Raw genomic sequence first — 23,038 nt, 5'->3', positions numbered from 1 at the left:
GACTGGAAACATTGTTTTCTTCACCCTGGGCATGTCCTTGTTATTCATGGCAATCCAGCGATGCATTTTGAGGGTGTTGGCAATGGTCCTGTTGTCATAACTTGGATCGGTAGAGAGCATGAGTTGTACGGCGGCACATCTCCGATCTCACTCATTGAACATTGTGCCACTTTCAGACATGACAGAAGGCACCTATCGCTCTCAGGATTTGTACACAACTGGCCAACTAGTAGATGGTCTGCATCAGAAAAAGAAAACCGGTTTTGATTAAATGGAAATGGAATCATTTCGTCTTTTCTAGGGCGACAATTTCATCGTTCCATCCTGTAGTAGAAGTTAGTTAAATATAGAACGCAACATACCCAGATACTGCACGAACACAAATCAACAAGCGGATATAAACGTATTGTAATAATGACGATAAAAATACTAGAATATTTAATGGTTATAAAAAAACAATATCAGTAATAGAATATTAAATGATTATAAAAAAAACAATATAAATAATAGCATATTTAATAAATATAAATAAACAATAAAAATAATAGAATATTTAATGATTATAAAAAACAATAAAAATAATGGAATATTTAATGATTATAAAAAACAATAAAAATAATGGAATATTTAATGATTTTAAAAAACAATAAAAATAATGGAATATTTAATGATTATAAAAAACAATAAAAATAATGGAATATTTAATGATTATAAAAAACAATAAAAATAATGGAATATTTAATAAATATAAATAAACAATAAAAATAATGGAATATTTAATGATTATAAAAAACAATAAAAATAATGGAATATTTAATGATTATAAAAAACAATAAAAATAATGGAATATTTAATGATTATAAAAAACAATAAAAATAATGGAATATTTAATGATTATAAAAAAAAATAAACTAATGGAATATTTAATGATTATAAAAAACAATAAAAATAATGGAATATTTAATAAATATAAATAAACAATAAAAATAATGGAATATTTAATGATTATAAAAAACAATAAAAATAATGGAATATTTAATGATTATAAAAAACAATAAAAATAATGGAATATTTAATGATTATAAAAAACAATAAAAATAATAGAATATTTAATGATTATAAAAAACAATAAAAATAATAGAATATTTAATGATTATAAAAAACAATAACAATAATGGAATATTTAATGATTATAAAAAACAATAAAAATAATGGAATATTTAATGATTATAAAAAACAATAAAAATAATGGAATATTTAATGATTATAAAAAACAATAAAAATAATGGAATATTTAATGATTATAAAAAACAATAAAAATAATGGAATATTTAATGAATATAAATAAACAATAAAAATAATGGAATATTTAATGATTATAAAAAAAAATAAACTAATGGAATATTTAATGATTATAAAAAACAATAAAAATAATGGAATATTTAATGATTATAAAAAAACGTTATAAATAATAGAATATTTAATGAATAAAAATAAACAATAAAAAATAATAGAACATTTAATGATATTTCCAGTATTTATTTTTCCTACATCCTACAGAAATTCACTTAAACCGCACAGAATATTACTCGACATCAAAGATGGCATTAAAAAGAAATCCTACGGACGAGTTAACAGCGCAACCAGGTTCCTGCTGTTCCTTTCGGGTAACCTTTTTGGACTGCCCTGTTGACGTTATCCAACTTGTAATACCTAAAAGAAACCAACAAAATATGTCAAGACATAAAAGTAAGACATGTAAAAAAAAAAACCAAATTAATGTGCTGGTATTTTTTTACTTGATAATTGTCGTCTTTTTGGATGTATATATAAATTTTGATATATAGAACATATATACATTTTGAAAACATAGAACGAATATAAATTTTGGATGTATAGAACGAATATAAATTTTGGATATATAGAACGAATATAAATTTTGACAATATAGAACGAATATGAATTTTGGATATATAGAACGAATATAAATTTTGGATATATAAAACGAATATAAATTTTGGATATATAGAACGAATATAAATTTTGGATATATACAATGAATATAAATTTTGGATATATAGAACGAATATAAATGTTGGATATATAGAACGAATATAAATTTTGGATATATAGAACGAATATAAATTTTGGATGTATAGAACGAATATAAATTTTGGATATATAGAACGAATATAAATTTTGATATATAGAACGACTATAAATTTTGGATGTATAGACCGAATATAAATTTTGGATGTATAGAACGAATATAAATTTTGTATGTATAGAACGAATATAAATTTTGGATACATAGAACGAATATGAATTTTGGATATAAGGAATGCATATGAATTTTGGATGTATAGAACGAATATAAATTTTGGATGTATAGAACAAATATTAATTTTGGATATATAGAACGAACATAAATTTTGGCTATATAGAACGAATATGATTTTTGGCTATATAGAACGAATATAAATGTTGGCTATATAGAACGAATATAAATTTTGGCTATATAGAACGAATATAAATTTTGGATATATAGAACGAATATAAATTTTGGATATATAGAACGAATATACATGTTGGATATATAGAACGAATATAAATTTTGGATACATAGAACGAATATAAATTTTGATATATAGAACGATTATAAATTTTGGCTATATAGAACGAATATAAATTTTGGCTATATAGAACTAATATAAATTTTGGATATAAAGAACGAATATAAATTTTGGATACATAGAACGAATATGAATTTTGGATATATAGAACGAATATGAATTTTGGATATAAAGAACGAATATAAATTTTGGATATATAGAACGAATATGAATTTTGGATATATAGAAAGAATATAAATTTTGGATATATAGAACGAATATGAATTTTGGATGTATAGAACGAATATAAATTTTGGATATATAGAACGAATATGAATTTTGGATGTATAGAACGAATATAAATTTTGGATGTATAGAACGAATATAAATTTTGGATATATAGAACGAATATGAATTTTGGATACATAGAACGAATATAAATTTTGGATATATAGAACGAATATGAATTTTGGATCTATAGAACGAATATAAATTTTGGATATATAGAACGAATATGAATTTTGGATGTATAGAACGAATATAAATTTTGGATACATAGAACGAATATAAATTTTGATATATAGAACGAATATAAATTTTGGCTATATAGAACGAATACAAATTTTGGCTATATAGAACGAATATAAATTTTGGCTATATAGAACGAATATAAATTTTGGATATATAGAACGAATATAAATTTTTGATGTATAGAACGAATATAAATTTTGGATGTATAGAACGAATATAAATTTTGGATCTATAGAACGAATATAAATTTTGGATATATAGAAAAAATATAAATTTTAAATATATAGAACGAATATAAATTTTGGATATATAGAACGAATATAAATGTTGGATGTATAGAACGAATATAAATTTTGGATATATAGAACGAATATAAATTTTTGATATAAAAAATGAATATAAATTTTGGATTAATAGAACGAATATAAATGTTGGATATATAGAACGAATATAAATTTTGGATGTATAGAACGAATATAAATTTTGATATATAGAACGAATATAAATTTTGGCTATATAGAACGAATATAAATTTTGGCTATATAGAACGAATATAAATTTTGGATATATAGAACGAATATGAATTTTTGATATATAAAACGAATATTAATTTTGGATGTATAGAACGAATATAAATTTTGATATATAGAGCGAATATAAATTTTGGCTATATAGAACGAATATAAATTTTGGCTATATAGAACGAATATAAATTTTGGATATATAGAACGAATATGAATTTTGGATATATAGAACGAATATAAATTTTGGATGTATAGAAACAATTTAAATTTTGGATATATACAACGAATATGAATTTTGGATATATAGAACGAATATAAATTTTGGATATATAGAACGAATATAAATTTAGGATATATAGAACGAATATAAATTTTGGATGAATAGAACGAATATAAATTTTGGATATATAGAACGAATATAAATTTTGGATATTTAAAATGAATATAAATTTTGGATATATAGAACGAATATAAATGTTGGATATATAGAACGAATATAAATTTTGGATGTATAGAACGAATATAAATTTTGATATATAGAACGAATATAAATTTTGGCAATATAGAACGAATATAAATTTTGGCTATATAGAACGAATATAAATTTTGGATATATAGAACGAATATGAATTTTGGATATATAGAACGAATATAAATTTTGGATGTATAGAACGAATATAAATTTTGGCTATATAGAACGAATATAAATGTTGGATATACAGCACGAATATAAATTTTGGATATATAGAACGAATATGAATTTTGGATATATAGAACGAACATAAATTTTGGATGTATAGAACGAATATAAATTTTGATATATAGAACGAATATAAATTTTGGCTATATAGAACGAATATAAATTTTGGCTATATAGAACGAATATACATTTTGGATACATAGAACGAATATGACTTTAGGATATATAGAACGAATATAAATTTTGGATGTATAGAACGAATATAAATTTTGATATATAGAACGAATATAAATTTTGATATATAGAACGAATATAAATTTTGGGCTATATAGAACGAATATAAATTTTGGCTATATAGAACGAATATAAATTTTGGCTATATAGAACGAATATAAATTTTGGATGTATAGAACGAATATAAATTTTGGATGTATAGAACGAATATAAATTTTGGCTATATAGAACGAATATAAATTTTGGATACATAGAACGAATATAAATTTTGATATAGAGAACGAATATAAATTGTGGCTATATAGAACGAATATAAATTTTGGCTATATAGAACGAATATAAATTTTGGATATATAGAACGAATATAAATTTTGGCCTTATAGAACGAATATAAATTTTTGATGTATAGAACGAATATAAATTTTGGATGTATAGACAAAATATAAATTTTGGATATATAGAACGAATATAAACTTTGGCTATATAGAACGATTATAAATTTTCGATATATAGAACGAATATAAATTTTGGATATATAGAACGAATATTAATTTTGGATGTATAGAACGAATATAAATTGTGGATATATAGAACGAATATAAATTTTGGATATATAAAGCGAGTATAAATTTTGATATATAGAAGGAATATAAATTTTGATATATAGAACGAATATAAATTTTGATATATAGAACGAATATAAATTTTGGCTATATAGAACGAATATAAATTTTGGATATATAGAACGAATATACATTTTGGATGTATAGAAGTAATATAAATTTTGAATGTATAGAACGATTATAAATTTTGGATATATAGAACGAATATAAATTTTGGCTATATAAAACACATATAAGTTTTGGATATATAGAACGAATATAAATTTGTGATATATAGAACGAATATGAATTTTGGATATATGGAACGAATATAAATTTTGGATATACAGAACGAATATAAATTGTGGATGTATTGAACGAATATGACTTTTGGATGTATAGAACGAATATAAATTTTGGCTATATAGAACGAATATAAATTTTGGATGTATAGAACGAATATGAATTTTGGATATATAGAACGAATATAAATTTTGGCTATACAGAACGAATATAAATTTTGGATGTATAGAACGAATATGAATTTTGGATATATAGAACGAATATAAATTTTGGATGTATGGAACGAATATAAATTTTGGATATATAGAACAAATATAAATTTTGGATATATGGAACGAATATAAATTTTGGATGTATAGAACGAATATGAATTTTGGATGTATAGAACGAATATAAATTTTGGCTACATAGAACGAATATAAATTTTGGATGTATAGAACGAATATCAATTTTGGATATATAGAACAATATAAATTTTGGCTATATAGAACGAATATAAATTTTGGATATATAGAACGAATATAAATTTTTGATATATAGAACGAATATAAATTTTGGATGTATAAAACGAATATAAATTTTTATATATAGAACGAATATAAATTTTGGATATATAAGGCGAATATCAATTTTGATATATAGAACGAATATAAATTTTGATATATAGAAAGAATATAAATTTTGGCTATATAGAACGAATATAAATTTTGGATATATAGAACGAATATAAATTTTGGCTGTATAGAACGAATATAAATTTTGGATATATAGAACGAATATAAATTTTGGCTATATAGAACGAATATAAATTTTGGATATATAGAACGAATATAAATTTTGGATATATAAAGCAAATAAAAATTTTGGATATATAGAACGAATATAAATTTTGGCTATATAGAACGAATATATATTTTGGATGTATAGAACGAATATTAATTTTGGATGTATAGAACGAATATAAATTTTGGATATATAGGACGAATATAAATTTTGGATACATAGAACGAATATAAATTTTGGATATATAGAACGAATATGAATTTTGGATATATAGAACGAATACCAATTTTGGATGTATAGAACGAATATAAATTTTGGATATATAGAACGAATATGAATTTTGGATATATAAAGCGAATATAAATTTTGGCTATATAGAACGAATATCAATTTTGGATGTATAGAACGAATATGAATTTTGGATATATAGAACGAATATAAATTTTGGATGTATAGAACGAATATAAATTTTGGATATATAGAACGAATATGAATTTTGGATATATAGAACGAATATAAATTTTGGATGTATAGAACGAATATGAATTTTGGATATATAGAACGAATAAAAATTTTGGATGTATAGAACGAATATGAATTTTGGATATATAGAACGAATATAAATTTTGGATATATAGAACGAACATACATTTTGGATGTATAGAACGAATATGAATTTTGGATGTATAGAACGAATATAAATTTTGGCTATATAGAACGAATATAAATTTTGGATATATAGAACGAATATAAATTTTGGATATATAGAACGAATATAAATTTTCGATATATAAAGCGAATATAAATTTTTGATACATAGAACGAATATAAATTTTGGATGTATAGAACGAATATGAATTGGTGATGTATAGAATAAATATAAATTTGGGATATATAGAACGAATATAAATTTTGATATATAGAACGAATATAAATTTTGATATATAGAACGAATATAAATTTTGGCTATATAGAACGAATATAAATTTTGGATATATAGAACGAATATAAATTTTGGATGTATAGAACTAATATAAATTTTGGATGTATAGAACGAATATAAATTTTGAATATATAGAACAAATATAAATTTTGGCAATATAGAACACATATAAGTTTTGGATATATAGAACGAATATAAATTTTTGATATATAGAACGAATATGAATTTTGGATATATAGAACGAATATAAATTTTGGATATACAGAACGAATATAAATTGTGGATGTATAGAACGAATATGAATTTTGGATGTATAGAACGAATATAAATTTTGGATATATAGAACGAATAATAATTTTGGATGTATAGAACGAATATGAATTTTGGATATATAGAACGAATATAAATTTTGGCTATACAGAACGAATATAAATTTTGGATGTATAGAACGAATATGAAATTTGGATATATAGAACGAATATAAAATTTGGATGTATGGAACGAATATAAATTTTGGATATATAGAACGAATATGAATTTTGGATATATAAAGCGAATATAAATTTTGATATATAGAACGAATAAAAATTTTGATATATAGAACGAATATAAATTTTGGCTATAGAGAACGAATATAAATTTTGGATACATAGAACGAATATAAATTTTGGATGTATAGAACGAATATAAATTTTGGATGTATAGAACGAATACAACTTTTGGATATATAGAACGAATATAAATTTTTGCTAGATAGAACGAATATAAATTTTCGATATATAGAACGAATATATATTTGGGCTATATAGAACGAATATGAATTTTGGATATATAGAACGAATATAAATTTTGGATATATAGAACGAATATAAATTTTGGATGTATAGAACGAATATGAATTTTGGATGTATAGAACGAATATAAATTTTGGCTATATGGAACGAATATAAATTTTGGATGTATAGAACGAATATCAATTTTGGATATATAGAACGAATATATATTTTGGCTATATAGTACGAATATAAATTTTGGATATATAGAACGAATACAAATTTTGGATATATAGAACGAATATAAATTTTGGATGTATAAAACGAATATAAATTTTTATATATAGAACGAATATAAATTTTGGATATATAAAGTGAATATCAATTTTGATATATAGAACGAATATAAATTTTGATATATAGAAAGAATATAAATTTTGGCTATATAGAACGAATATAAATTTTGGATATATAGAACGAATATAAATTTTGGCTGTATAGAACGAATATAAATTTTGGATGTATAGAACGAATATAAATTTTGGATATATAGAACGAATATAAATTTTGGCTATATAGAACGAATATATATTTTGGATATATAGAACGAATATAAATTTTGGATATATAAAGCAAATATAAATTTTGGATATATAGAACGAATATATATTTTGGCTATATAGAACGAATATATATTTTCGATGTATAGAACGAATATTAATTTTGGATGTATAGAACGAATATAAATTTTGAGTATATAGAACGAATATAAATTTTGGATACATAGAACGAATATAAATATTGGATATATAGAACGAATATAAATTTTGGATATATAGAACGAATACCAATTTTGGATGTATAGAACGAATATAAATTTTGGATATATAGAACGAATATGAATTTTGGATATATAAAGCGAATATAAATTTTGGCTATATAGAACGAATATAAATTTTGGATGTATAGAACGAATATGAATTTTGAATATATAGAACGAATATAAATTTTGGATGTATAGAACGAATATAAATTTTGGATATATAGAACGAATATGAATTTTGGATAGATAGAACGAATATAAATTTTGGATGTATAGAACGAATATGAATTTTGGATATATAGAACGAATATAAATTTTGGATGCATTGAACGAATGTGAATTTTGGATATATAGAACGAATATAAATTTTGGATATATAGAACGAACATACATTTTGGATGTATAGAACGAATATGAATTTTGGATGTATAGAACGAATATAAATTTTGGCTATATAGAACGAATATAAATTTTGGATATATAGAACGAATATAAATTTTGGATATATAGAACGAATATAAATTTTCGATATATAAAGCGAATATAAATTTTGGATATATAGAACGAATATAAATTTTGGATGTATAGAACGAATATGAATTTTGGATGTATAGAATAAATATAAATTTGGGATATATAGAACGAATATAAATTTTGATATATAGAACGAATATAAATTTTGATATATAGAACGAATATAAATTTTGGCTATATAGAACGAATATGAATTTTGGATATATAGAACGAATATAAATTTTGGATGTATAGAACTAATATAAATTTTGGATGTATAGAACGAATATAAATTTTGAATATATAGAACAAATATAAATTTTGGCTATATAGAACACATATAAGTTTTGGATATATAGAACGAATATAAATTTTTGATATATAGAACGAATATGAATTTTGGATATATAGAACGAATATAAATTTTGGATATACAGAACGAATATAAATTGTGGATGTATAGAACGAATATGAATTTTGAATGTATAGAACGAATATAAATTTTGGCTATATGGAACGAATATAAATTTTGGATGTATAGAACGAATATCAATTTTGGATATATAGAACGAATATATATTTTGGCTATATAGTACGAATATAAATTTTGGATATATAGAACGAATACAAATTTTGGATATATAGAACGAATACAAATTTTGGATGTATAAAACGAATATAAATTTTTATATATAGAACGAATATAAATTTTGGATATATAAAGTGAATATCAATTTTGATATATAGAACGAATATAAATTTTGATATATAGAAAGAATATAAATTTTGGCTATATAGAACGAATATAAATTTTGGATATATAGAACGAATATAAATTTTGGCTGTATAGAACGAATATAAATTTTGGATGTATAGAACGAATATAAATTTTGGATATATAGAACGAATATAAATTTTGGCTATATAGAACGAATATATATTTTGGATATATAGAACGAATGTAAATTTTGGATATATAAAGCAAATATAAATTTTGGATATATAGAACGAATATATATTTTGGCTATATAGAACGAATATATATTTTGGATGTATAGAACGAATATGAATTTTGGATGTATAGAACGAATATAAATTTTGGATATATAGAACGAATATAAATTTTGGATACATAGAACGAATATAAATATTGGATATATAGAACGAATATAAATTTTGGATATATAGAACGAATACCAATTTTGGATGTATAGAACGAATATAAATTTTGGATATATAGAACGAATATGAATTTTTGATATATAAAGCGAATATAAATTTTGGCTATATAGAACGAATATAAATTTTGGATGTATAGAACGAATATGAATTTTGGATATATAGAACGAATATAAATTTTGGATGTATAGAACGAATATGAATTTTGGATATATAGAACGAATATAAATTTTGGATGTATAGAACGAATGTGAATTTTGGATATATAGAACGAATATAAATTTTGGATATATAGAACGAACATACATTTTGGATGTATAGAACGAATATGAATTTTGGATGTATAGAACGAATATAAATTTTGGCTATATAGAACGAATATAAATTTTGGATATATAGAACGAATATAAATTTTGGATATATAGAACGAATATAAATTTTCGATATATAAAGCGAATATAAATTTTGGATATATAGAACGAATATAAATTTTGGATGTATAGAACGAATATGAATTTTGGATGTATAGAATAAATATAAATTTGGGATATATAGAACGAATATAAATTTTGATATATAGAACGAATATAAATTTTGATATATAGAACGAATATAAATTTTGGATATATAAAGCAAATATAAATTTTGGATATATAGAACGAATATACATTTTGGCTATATAGAACGAATATATATTTTGGATGTATAGAACGAATATTAATTTTTGATGTATAGAACGAATATACATTTTGGATACATAGAACGAATATAAATTTTGGATATATAGAACGAATATAAATTTTGGATATATAGAACGAATACCAATTTTGGATGTATAGAACGAATATAAATTTTGGATATATAGAACGAATATGAATTTTGGATATATAAAGCGAATATAAATTTTGGCTATATAGAACGAATATAAATTTTGGATGTATAGAACGAATATGAATTTTGAATATATAGAACGAATATAAATTTTGGATGTATAGAACGAATATAAATTTTGGATATATAGAACGAATATGAATTTTGGATAGATAGAACGAATATAAATTTTGGATGTATAGAACGAATATGAATTTTGAATATATAGAACGAATATAAATTTTGGATGCATTGAACGAATGTGAATTTTGGATATATAGAACGAATATAAATTTTGGATATATAGAACGAACGTACATTTTGGATGTATAGAACGAATATGAATTTTGGATGTATAGAACGAATATAAATTTTGGCTATATAGAACGAATATAAATTTTGGATATATAGAACGAATATAAATTTTGGATATATAGAACGAATATAAATTTTCGATATATAAAGCGAATATAAATTTTGGATATATAGAACGAATATAAATTTTGGATGTATAGAACGAATATGAATTTTGGATGTATAGAATAAATATAAATTTGGGATATATAGAACGAATATAAATTTTGATATATAGAAAGAATATAAATTTTGATATATAGAACGAATATAAATTTTGGCTATATAGAACGAATATAAATTTTGGATATATAGAACGAATATAAATTTTGGATGTATAGAACTAATATAAATTTTGGATGTATAGAACGAATATAAATTTTGAATATATAGAACAAATATAAATTTTGGCTATATAGAACACATATAAGTTTTGGATATATAGAACGAATATAAATTTTTGATATATAGAACGAATATGAATTTTGGATATATAGGACGAATATAAATTTTGGATATACAGAACGAATATAAATTGTGGATGTATAGAACGAATATGAATTTTGAATGTATAGAACTAATATAAATTTTGGCTATATGGAACGAATATAAATTTTGGATGTATATAACGAATATCAATTTTGGATATATAGAACGAATATATATTTTGGCTATATAGTACGAATATAAATTTTGGATATATAGAACGAATACAAATTTTGGATATATAGAACGAATATAAATTTTGGATGTATAAAACGAATATAAATTTTTATATATAGAACGAATATAAATTTTGGATATATAAAGTGAATATCAATTTTGATATATAGAACGAATATAAATTTTGATATATAGAAAGAATATAAATTTTGGCTATATAGAACGAATATAAATTTTGGATATATAGAACGAATATAAATTTTGGCTGTATAGAACGAATATAAATTTTGGATGTATAGAACGAATATAAATTTTGGATATATAGAACGAATATAAATTTTGGCTATATAGAACGAATATATATTTTGGATATATAGAACGAATATAAATTTTGGATATATAAAGCAAATATAAATTTTGGATATATAGAACGAATATATATTTTGGCTATATAGAACGAATATATATTTTGGATGTATAGAACGAATATTAATTTTGGATGTATAGAACGAATATAAATTTTGGATATATAGAACGAATATAAATTTTGGATACATAGAACGAATATAAATATTGGATATATAGAACGAATATAAATTTTGGATATATAGAACGAATACCAATTTTGGATGTATAGAACGAATATAAATTTTGGATATATAGAACGAATATGAATTTTTGATATATAAAGCGAATATAAATTTTGGCAATATAGAACGAATATAAATTTTGGATGTATAGAACGAATATGAATTTTGGATATATAGAACGAATATAAATTTTGGATGTATAGAACGAATATGAATTTTGGATATATAGAACGAATATAAATTTTGGATGTATAGAACGAATGTGAATTTTGGATATATAGAACGAATATAAATTTTGGATATATAGAACGAACATACATTTTGGATGTATAGAACGAATATGAATTTTGGATGTATAGAACGAATATAAATTTTGGCTATATAGAACGAATATAAATTTTGGATATATAGAACGAATATAAATTTTGGATATATAGAACGAATATAAATTTTCGATATATAAAGCGAATATAAATTTTGGATATATAGAACGAATATAAATTTTGGATGTATAGAACGAATATGAATTTTGGATGTATAGAATAAATATAAATTTGGGATATATAGAACGATTATAAATTTTGATATATAGAACGAATATAAATTTTGATATATAGAACGAATATAAATTTTGGATATATAAAGCAAATATAAATTTTGGATATATAGAACGAATATACATTTTGGCTATATAGAACGAATATATATTTTGGATGTATAGAACGAATATTAATTTTTGATGTATAGAACGAATATAAATTTTGGATACATAGAACGAATATAAATTTTGGATATATAGAACGAATATAAATTTTGGATATATAGAACGAATACCAATTTTGGATGTATAGAACGAATATAAATTTTGGATATATAGAACGAATATAAATTTTGGATATATAAAGCGAATATAAATTTTGGCTATATAGAACGAATATAAATTTTGGATGTATAGAACGAATATGAATTTTGGATATATAGAACGAATATAAATTTTGGATGTATAGAACGAATATAAATTTTGGATACATAGAACGAACATGAATTTTGGATATATAGAACGAATATAAATTTTGGATGTATAGAACGAATATTAATTTTGGATATATAGAACGAATATAAATTTTGGATGTATAGAACGAATAATTATTTTGGATATATAGAACGAATATAAATTTTGGATATATAGAACGAACATAAATTTTGGATGTATGGAACGAATATAAATTTTGGATGTATAGAACGAATATACATTTTGGCTACATAGAACGAATATAAATTTTGGATATATAGAACGAATATAAATTTTGGATATATAGAACGAATATAATTTTTCGATATATAAAGCGAATATAAATTTTGGATATATAGAACGAATATAAATTTTGGATGTGTAGAACGAATATGAATTTTGGATATATAGAACGAATATAAATTTTGGATATATAGAACGAATATAAATTTTGGATGTATAGAACGAATATGAATTTGGGATATATAGAACGAATATAAATTTTGGATGTATAGAACGAATACAAATTTTGGATATATAGAACGAATATGAATTTTGGATATATAGAACGAATATAAATTTTGGATGTAAAGAACGAATATGAATGTTGGATATATAGAACGAATATGAATTTTTGATGTATAGAACGAATATAAATTTTGGATATATAGAACGAATATAAATTTTGGATGTATAGAACGAATATGAGTTTTGGATATATAGAACGAATATAAATTTTGGATGTATAGAACGAATATAAATTTTGGATATATAGAACGAATATAAATTTTGGATATATAGAACGAATATAAATTTTTGATGTATAGAACGAATATGAATTTTGGATGTATAGAACGAATATAAATTTTGGCTATATAGAACGAATATAAATTTTGGATATATGGAACGAATATACATTTTGGATATATAGAACGAATGTAAATTTTGGATATATAAAGCGAATATAAATTTTGGATATATAGAACGAATATAAATTTTGGATGTATAGAACGAATATTAATTTTGGATGTATAGAATGAATATAAATTTTGGATATATAGAACGAATATAAATTTTGGATGTATAGAACGAATATGAATTTTTTATATATAGAACGAATATGAATTTTGGATATATAGAACGAATATAAATTGTGGATGTATAGAACGAATATGAATTTTTGATATATAGAACGAATATAAATTTTGGATGTATAGAAAAAATATAAATTTTGGATATATAGAACGAATATAAATTTTGGCTATATAGAACGAATATAAATTTTGGATATATAGAACGAATATAAATTTTATGATATATAAAGCGAATATAAATTTTGGATATATAGAACGAATATAAATTTTGGCTATATAGAACGAATATACATTTTGGATATATAGAACGAATATAAATTTTGGGTGTATAGAACGAATATAGATTTTGAATATATAGAACGAATATAAATTTTGGATGTTTAGAACGAATATAAATTTTGGATGTATAGAACGAATATAAATTTTGGATGTATAGAACGAATATAAATTTTGGATATATAGAACGAATATACATTTTGGATGTATAGAACGAATATGAATTTTGGATATATAGAACGAATATGAATTTTGGATATATAAAGCGCATATAAATTTTGATATATAGAACGAATATAAATTTTCATATATAAAACGAATATAAATTTTGGCTATATAGAACGAATATAAATTTTGGATATATAGAACGAATATACATTTTGGATGTATAGAACGAATATAAATGTTAGATGTATAGAACGAATATAAATTTTGGATATATAGAACGAATATGAATTTTGGATGTATAGAACGAATATGAAATTTGGATATATAGAACGAATATAAATTTTAGATATATAGAACGAATATAAATGTTGGATGTATAGAACGAATATAAATTTTGGATATATAGAACGAATATAAATTTTGGATGTATAGAACGAATATGAATTTTGTATATATAGAACGAATATGAATTTTGGATATATAGAACGAATATAAATTTTGGATGTATAGAACGAATATGAATTTTCGATATATAGAACGAATATAAATTTTGGATGTATAGAACGAATATAAATTAAGGATATATAGAACGAATATAAATTTTAGCTATATAGAACGAATATAAATTTTGGATATATAGAACGAATATAAATTTTGGATATATAAAGCGAATATAAATTTTGGATATATAGAACGAATATAAATTTTGGCTATATAGAACGAATATAAATTTTGGATATATAGAACGAATATAAATTTTGGATGTATAGAACGAATATAAATTTTGGATATATAGAACGAATATAAATTTTGGATGTATAGAACGAATATAAATTTTTGATGTATAGAACGAATATAAATTTTGAATGTATAGAACGAATATGAATTTTGGATATATAGAACGAATATAAATTTTGGATGTATAGAACGAATATGAATTTTGGATATACAGAACGAATATGAATTTTGGATGTATAGAACGAATATAAATTTTGGCTATATAGAACGAATATAAATTTTGAATATATAGAACGAATACAAATTTTTGATATATAGAACGAATATAAATTTTGGATATATAAAGCGAGTATAAATTTTGGATATATAGCAGGAATATAAATTTTGGATATATAGAACGAATATGAATTTTGGATGTATAGAATTAATATAAATTTTGGATATATAGAACGAATATAAATGTTGGATGTATAGAACGAATATGAATTTTTTATATATAGAACGAATATGAATTTTGGATATATAGAACGAATATAAATTTTGGATGTATAGAACGAATATGAATTTTTGATATATAGAACGAATATAAATTTTGAATGTATAGAACGAATATAAATTTTGGATATAAAGAACGAATATAAATTTTTTGCTATATAGAACGAATATAAATTTTGGATATATAGAACGAATATAAATTTTGGATATATAGAAAAAATATAAATTTTAAATATATAGAACGAATATAAATTTTGGATATATAGAACGAATATATATGTTGGATGTATAGAACGAATATAAATTTTGGATATATAGAACGAATCTAAATTTTTGATATATAAATTAATATAAATTTTGGATATATAGAACGAATATAAATGTTGGATATATAGAACGAATAAAAATTTTGGATGTATAGAACGAATATAAATTTTGATATATAGAACGAATATAAATTTTGGCTATATAGAACGAATATAAATTTTGGATATATAGAACGAATATGAATTTTTTATATATAGAACGAATATTAATTTTGGATGTATAGAACGAATATAAATTTTGATATATAGAACGAATATAAATTTTGGCTATATAGAACGAATATAAATTTTGGCTATATAGAACGAATATAAATTTTGGATATATAGAACGAATATGAATTTTGGATATATAGAACGAATATAAATTTTGGATGTATAGAACGAATATAAATTTTGGATATATAGAACGAATATGAATTTTGGATATATAGAACGAATATAAATTTTGGATATATAGAACGAATATAAATTTTGGATATATAGTACGAATATAAATTTTGGATGAATAGAACGAATATAAATTTTTGATATATAGAACGAATATAAATTTTGGATATTTAAAATGAATATAAATTTTTGATATATAGAACGAATATAAATGTTGGATATATAGAACGAATATAAATTTTGGATGTATAGAACGAATATAAATGTTGATATATAGAACGAATATAAATCTTGGCTATATAGAACGAATATAAATTTTGGCTATATAGAACGAATATAAATTTTGGATATATAGAACGAATATGAATTTTGGATATATAGAACGAATATAAATTTTGGATGTATAGAACGAATATAAATTTTGGATGTATAGAACGAATATAAATTTTGGCTATATAGAACGTATACAAATGTTGGATATATAGCACGAATATAAATTTTGGATATATAAAGCGAATATAAATTTTGATATATAGAACGAATATAAATTTTGATATATAGAACGAATATAAATTGTGGCTATATAGAACGAATACAAATTTTGGATATATAAAACGAATATAAATTTTGGATGTATAGAACGAATATAAATTTTGGATATATAGAACGAATATAAATTTTGGCTATATAGAACGAATATAAATTTTGGATATATAGAACGAATATGAATTTTGGATATATAGAACCAATATAAATTTTGGATATATAGAACGAATATAAATTTTTAATGTATAGAACGAATATGAATTTTGGATGTATAGAACGAATATAAATTTTGGCTATATAAAACGAATATAAATTTTGGATGTGTAGAAAGAATATTAATTTTGGATATATAGAACGAATATAGATTTTGGATATATAGAACGAATATAAATTTTGGATGTATAGAACGAATATGAATTTTGGATATATAGAACGAATATAAATTTTGGATGTATAGAACGAATACAAATTTTGGATATATAGAACGAATATGAATTTTGGATATATAGAACGAATATAAATTTTGGATGTATAGAACGAATATGAATGTTGGATATATAGAACGAATATGAATTTTTGATGTATAGAACGAATATAAATTTTGGATATATAGAACGAATATAAATTTTGGATGTATAGAACGAATATGAGTTTTGGATGTATAGAACGAATATAAATTTTTGATGTATAGAACGAATATGAATTTTGGATATATAGAACGAATATAAATTTTGGATGTATAGAACGAATATAAATTTTGGATGTATAGAACGAATATGAATTTTGGATGTATAGAACGAATATAAATTTTGGCTATATAGAACGAATATAAATTTTGGATATATGGAACGAATATACATTTTGGATATATGGAACGAATGTAAATTTTGGATATATAAAGCGAATATAAATTTTGGATATATAGAACGAATATAAATTTTTGATGTATAGAACGAATATGAATTTTTGATGTATAGAATGAATATAAATTTTGGATATATAGAACGAATATAAATTTTGGATGTATAGAACGAATATGAATTTTTTATATATAGAACGAATATGAATTTTGGATATATAGAACGAATATAAATTTTGGATGTATAGAACGAGTATGAATTTTTGATATATAGAACGAATATAAATTTTGGATGTATAGAACGAATATAAATTTTGGATATTTAAAATGAATAGAAATTTTGGATATATAGAACGAATATAAATGTTGGATATATAGAACGAATATAAATTTTGGATGTATAGAACGAATATAAATGTTGATATATAGAACGAATATTAATTTTGGCTATATAGAACGAATATAAATTTTGGCTATATAGAACGAATATAAATTTTGGATATATAGAACGAATATGAATTTTGGATATATAGAACGAATATAAATTTTGGATGTATAGAACGAATATAAATTTTGGATGTATAGAACGAATATAAATTTTGGCTATATAGAACGTATATAAATGTTGGATATATAGCACGAATATAAATTTTGGATATATAAAGCGAATATAAATTTTGATATGTAGAACGAATATAAATTTTGATATATAGAACGAATATAAATTGTGGCTATATAGAACGAATACAAATTTTGGATATATAAAATGAATATAAATTTTGGATGTATAGAACGAATATAAATTTTGGATATATAGAACGAATATAAATTTTGGCTATATAGAACGAATATAAATTTTGGATATATAGAACGAATAAAAATTTGGATATATAGAACGAATATGAATTTTGGATATATAGAACCAATATAAATTTTGGATATATAGAACGAATATAAATTTTTAATGTATAGAACGAATATGAATTTTGGATGTATAGAACGAATATAAATTTTTGCTATATAGAACGAATATAAATTTTGGATGTGTAGAACGAATATGAATTTTGGATATATAGAACGAATATAAATATTGGATATATAGAACGAATATAAATTTTGGATGTATAGAACGAATATGAATTTTTGATATATAGAGCGAATATAAATTTTGGATGTATTGAACGAATACAAATTTTGGATATATAGAACGAATATGAATTTTTGATATATAGAACGAATATAAATTTTGGATGTATAGACCGAATATGAATGTTGGATATATAGAACGAATATGAATTTTTGATGTATAGAACGAATATAAATTTTGGATATATAGAACGAATATAAATTTTGGATGTATAGAACGAATATGAGTTTTGGATATATAGAACGAATATAAATTTTGGATGTATAGAACGAATAGGAATTTTGGATATATAGAACGAATATAAATTTTGGATATATAGAACGAATATAAATTTTGGATGTATAGAACGAATATGAATTTTGGATGTATAGAACGAATATAAATTTTGGCTATATAGAACGAATATAAATTTTGGATATATGGAACGAATATACATTTTGGATATATGGAACGAATGTAAATTTTGGATATATAAAGCGAATATAAATTTTGGATATATAGAACGAATATGAATTTTGGATGTATAGAACGAATATGAATTTTGGATGTATAGAATGAATATAAATTTTGGATATATAGAACGAATATAAATTTTGGATGTATAGAACAAATATGAATTTTTTATATATAGAACGAATATGAATTTTGGATATATAGAACGAATATAAATTTTGGATGTATAGAACGAATATGAATTTTTGATATATAGAACGAATATAAATTTTGGATGTATAGAACGAATATAAATTTTGGATATATAGAACGAATATAAATTTTGGCTATATAGAACGAATATAAATTTTGGATATATAGAACGAATAGAAATTTTATGATATATAAAGCGAATATAAATTTTGGATATATAGAACGAATATAAATTTTGGCTATATAGAACGAATATACATTTTGGATATATAGAACGAATATAAATTTTGGGTGTATAGAACGAATATAAATTTTGAATATATAGAACGAATATAAATTTTGGATGTATAGAACGAATATAAATTTTGGATGTATAGAACGAATATAAATTTTGGATGTATAGAACGAATATGAATTTTGGATATATAGAACGAATATACATTTTGGATGTATAGAACGAATATGAATTTTGGATATATAGAACGAATATGAATTTTGGATATATAAAGCGCATATAAATTTTGATATATAGAACGAATATAAATTTTCATATATAAAACGAATATAAATTTTGGCTATATAGAACGAATATAAATTTTGGATATATAGAACGAATATAAATTTTGGATGTATAGAACGAATATAAATGTTAGATGTATAGAACGAATATAAATGTTGGATATATGGAATGAATATGAATTTTGGATGTATAGAACGAATATGAATTTTGGATATATAGAACGAATATAAATTTTAGATATATAGAACGAATATAAATGTTGGATGTATAGAACGAATATAAATTTTGGATATATAGAACGAATATAAATTTTGGATGTATAGAACGAATATGAATTTTGGATATATAGAACGAATATGAATTTTGGATGTATAGAACGAATATGAATTTTGGATATATAGAACGAATATAAATTTTAGATATATAGAACGAATATAAATGTTGGATGTATACAACGAACATGAATTTTGGATATATTGAACTTATATACATTTTGGATGTATAGAACGAATATAAATTTTGGATATATGGAACGAATAGTCATTTTTGATATATGGAACGAATGTAAATTTTGGATATATAAAGCGAATATAAATTTTGGATATATGGAACGAATATAAATTTTTGATGTATAGAACGAATATGAATTTTGGATGTATAGAATGAATATAAATTTTGGATATATAGAACGAATACAAATTTTGGATGTATAGAACGAATATGAATTTTTTATATATAGAACGAATATGAATTTTGGATATATAGAACGAATATAAATTTTGGATGTATAGAACGAATATGAATTTTTGATATATAGAACGAATATAAATTTTGGATGTATAGAACGAATATAAATTTTGGATATATAGAACGAATATAAATTTTGGCTATATAGAACGAATATAAATTTTGGATATATAGAACGAATAGAAATTTTATGATATATAAAGCGAATATAAATTTTGGATATATAGAACGAATATAAATTTTGGCTATATAGAACGAATATAAATTTTGGATGTATAGAACGAATATGAATTTTTGATATATAGAACGAATATAAATTTTGGATATATAGAACGAATATAAATTTTGGGTGTATAGAACGAATATACATTTTGGATATATAGAACGAATATAAATTTTGGGTGTATAGAACGAATATAAATTTTGAATATATAGAACGAATATAAATTTTGGATGTATAGAACGAATATAAATTTTGGATGTATAGAACGAATATAAATTTTGGATGTATAGAACGAATATGAATTTTGGATATATAGAACGAATATACATTTTGGATGTATAGAACGAATATGAATTTTGGATATATAGAACGAATATGAATTTTGGATATATAAAGCGCATATACATTTTGATATATAGAACGAATATAAATTTTCATATATGAAACGAATATAAATTTTGGCTATATAGAACGAATATAAATTTTGGATATATAGAACGAATATAAATTTTGGATGTATAGAACGAATATAAATGTTAGATGTATAGAACGAATATAAATGTTGGATATATGGAATGAATATGAATTTTGGATGTATAGAACGAATATGAATTTTGGATATATAGAACGAATATAAATTTTAGATATATAGAACGAATATAAATGTTGGATGTATAGAACGAATATAAATTTTGGATATATAGAACGAATATAAATTTTGGATGTATAGAACGAATATGAATTTTGGATATATAGAACGAATATGAATTTTGGATGTATAGAACGAATATGAATTTTGGATATATAGAACGAATATAAATTTTAGATATATAGAACGAATATAAATGTTGGATGTAT

The 23,038-nt window shown here is 21.7% G+C and overlaps 1 protein-coding gene across 1 annotated transcript in view; it reads right to left on the bottom strand.

Moving 5' to 3' along the window:
• Positions 1-1,523: 1,523 nt before the first annotated feature.
• LOC145269453 (stromelysin-2-like) overlaps positions 1,524-23,038 on the bottom strand; it is a 222,416-nt gene continuing 200,901 nt past the window's right edge. The window contains exon 12 of the mRNA XM_080125129.1: positions 1,524-1,713. Within this exon, the coding sequence (XP_079981255.1) occupies positions 1,632-1,713 (82 nt within the window). The 3' untranslated portion in view covers positions 1,524-1,631. The remainder of the gene's footprint in view (positions 1,714-23,038) is intronic.

This window comes from Euprymna scolopes, chromosome 45 (genome assembly GCF_053919585.1).
Source record: "Euprymna scolopes isolate OS-2025 chromosome 45, ASM5391958v1, whole genome shotgun sequence".
Lineage (NCBI taxonomy): Eukaryota > Metazoa > Mollusca > Cephalopoda > Sepiida > Sepiolidae > Euprymna > Euprymna scolopes.
This window is presented reverse-complemented; position numbering and strand designations above follow the sequence as displayed.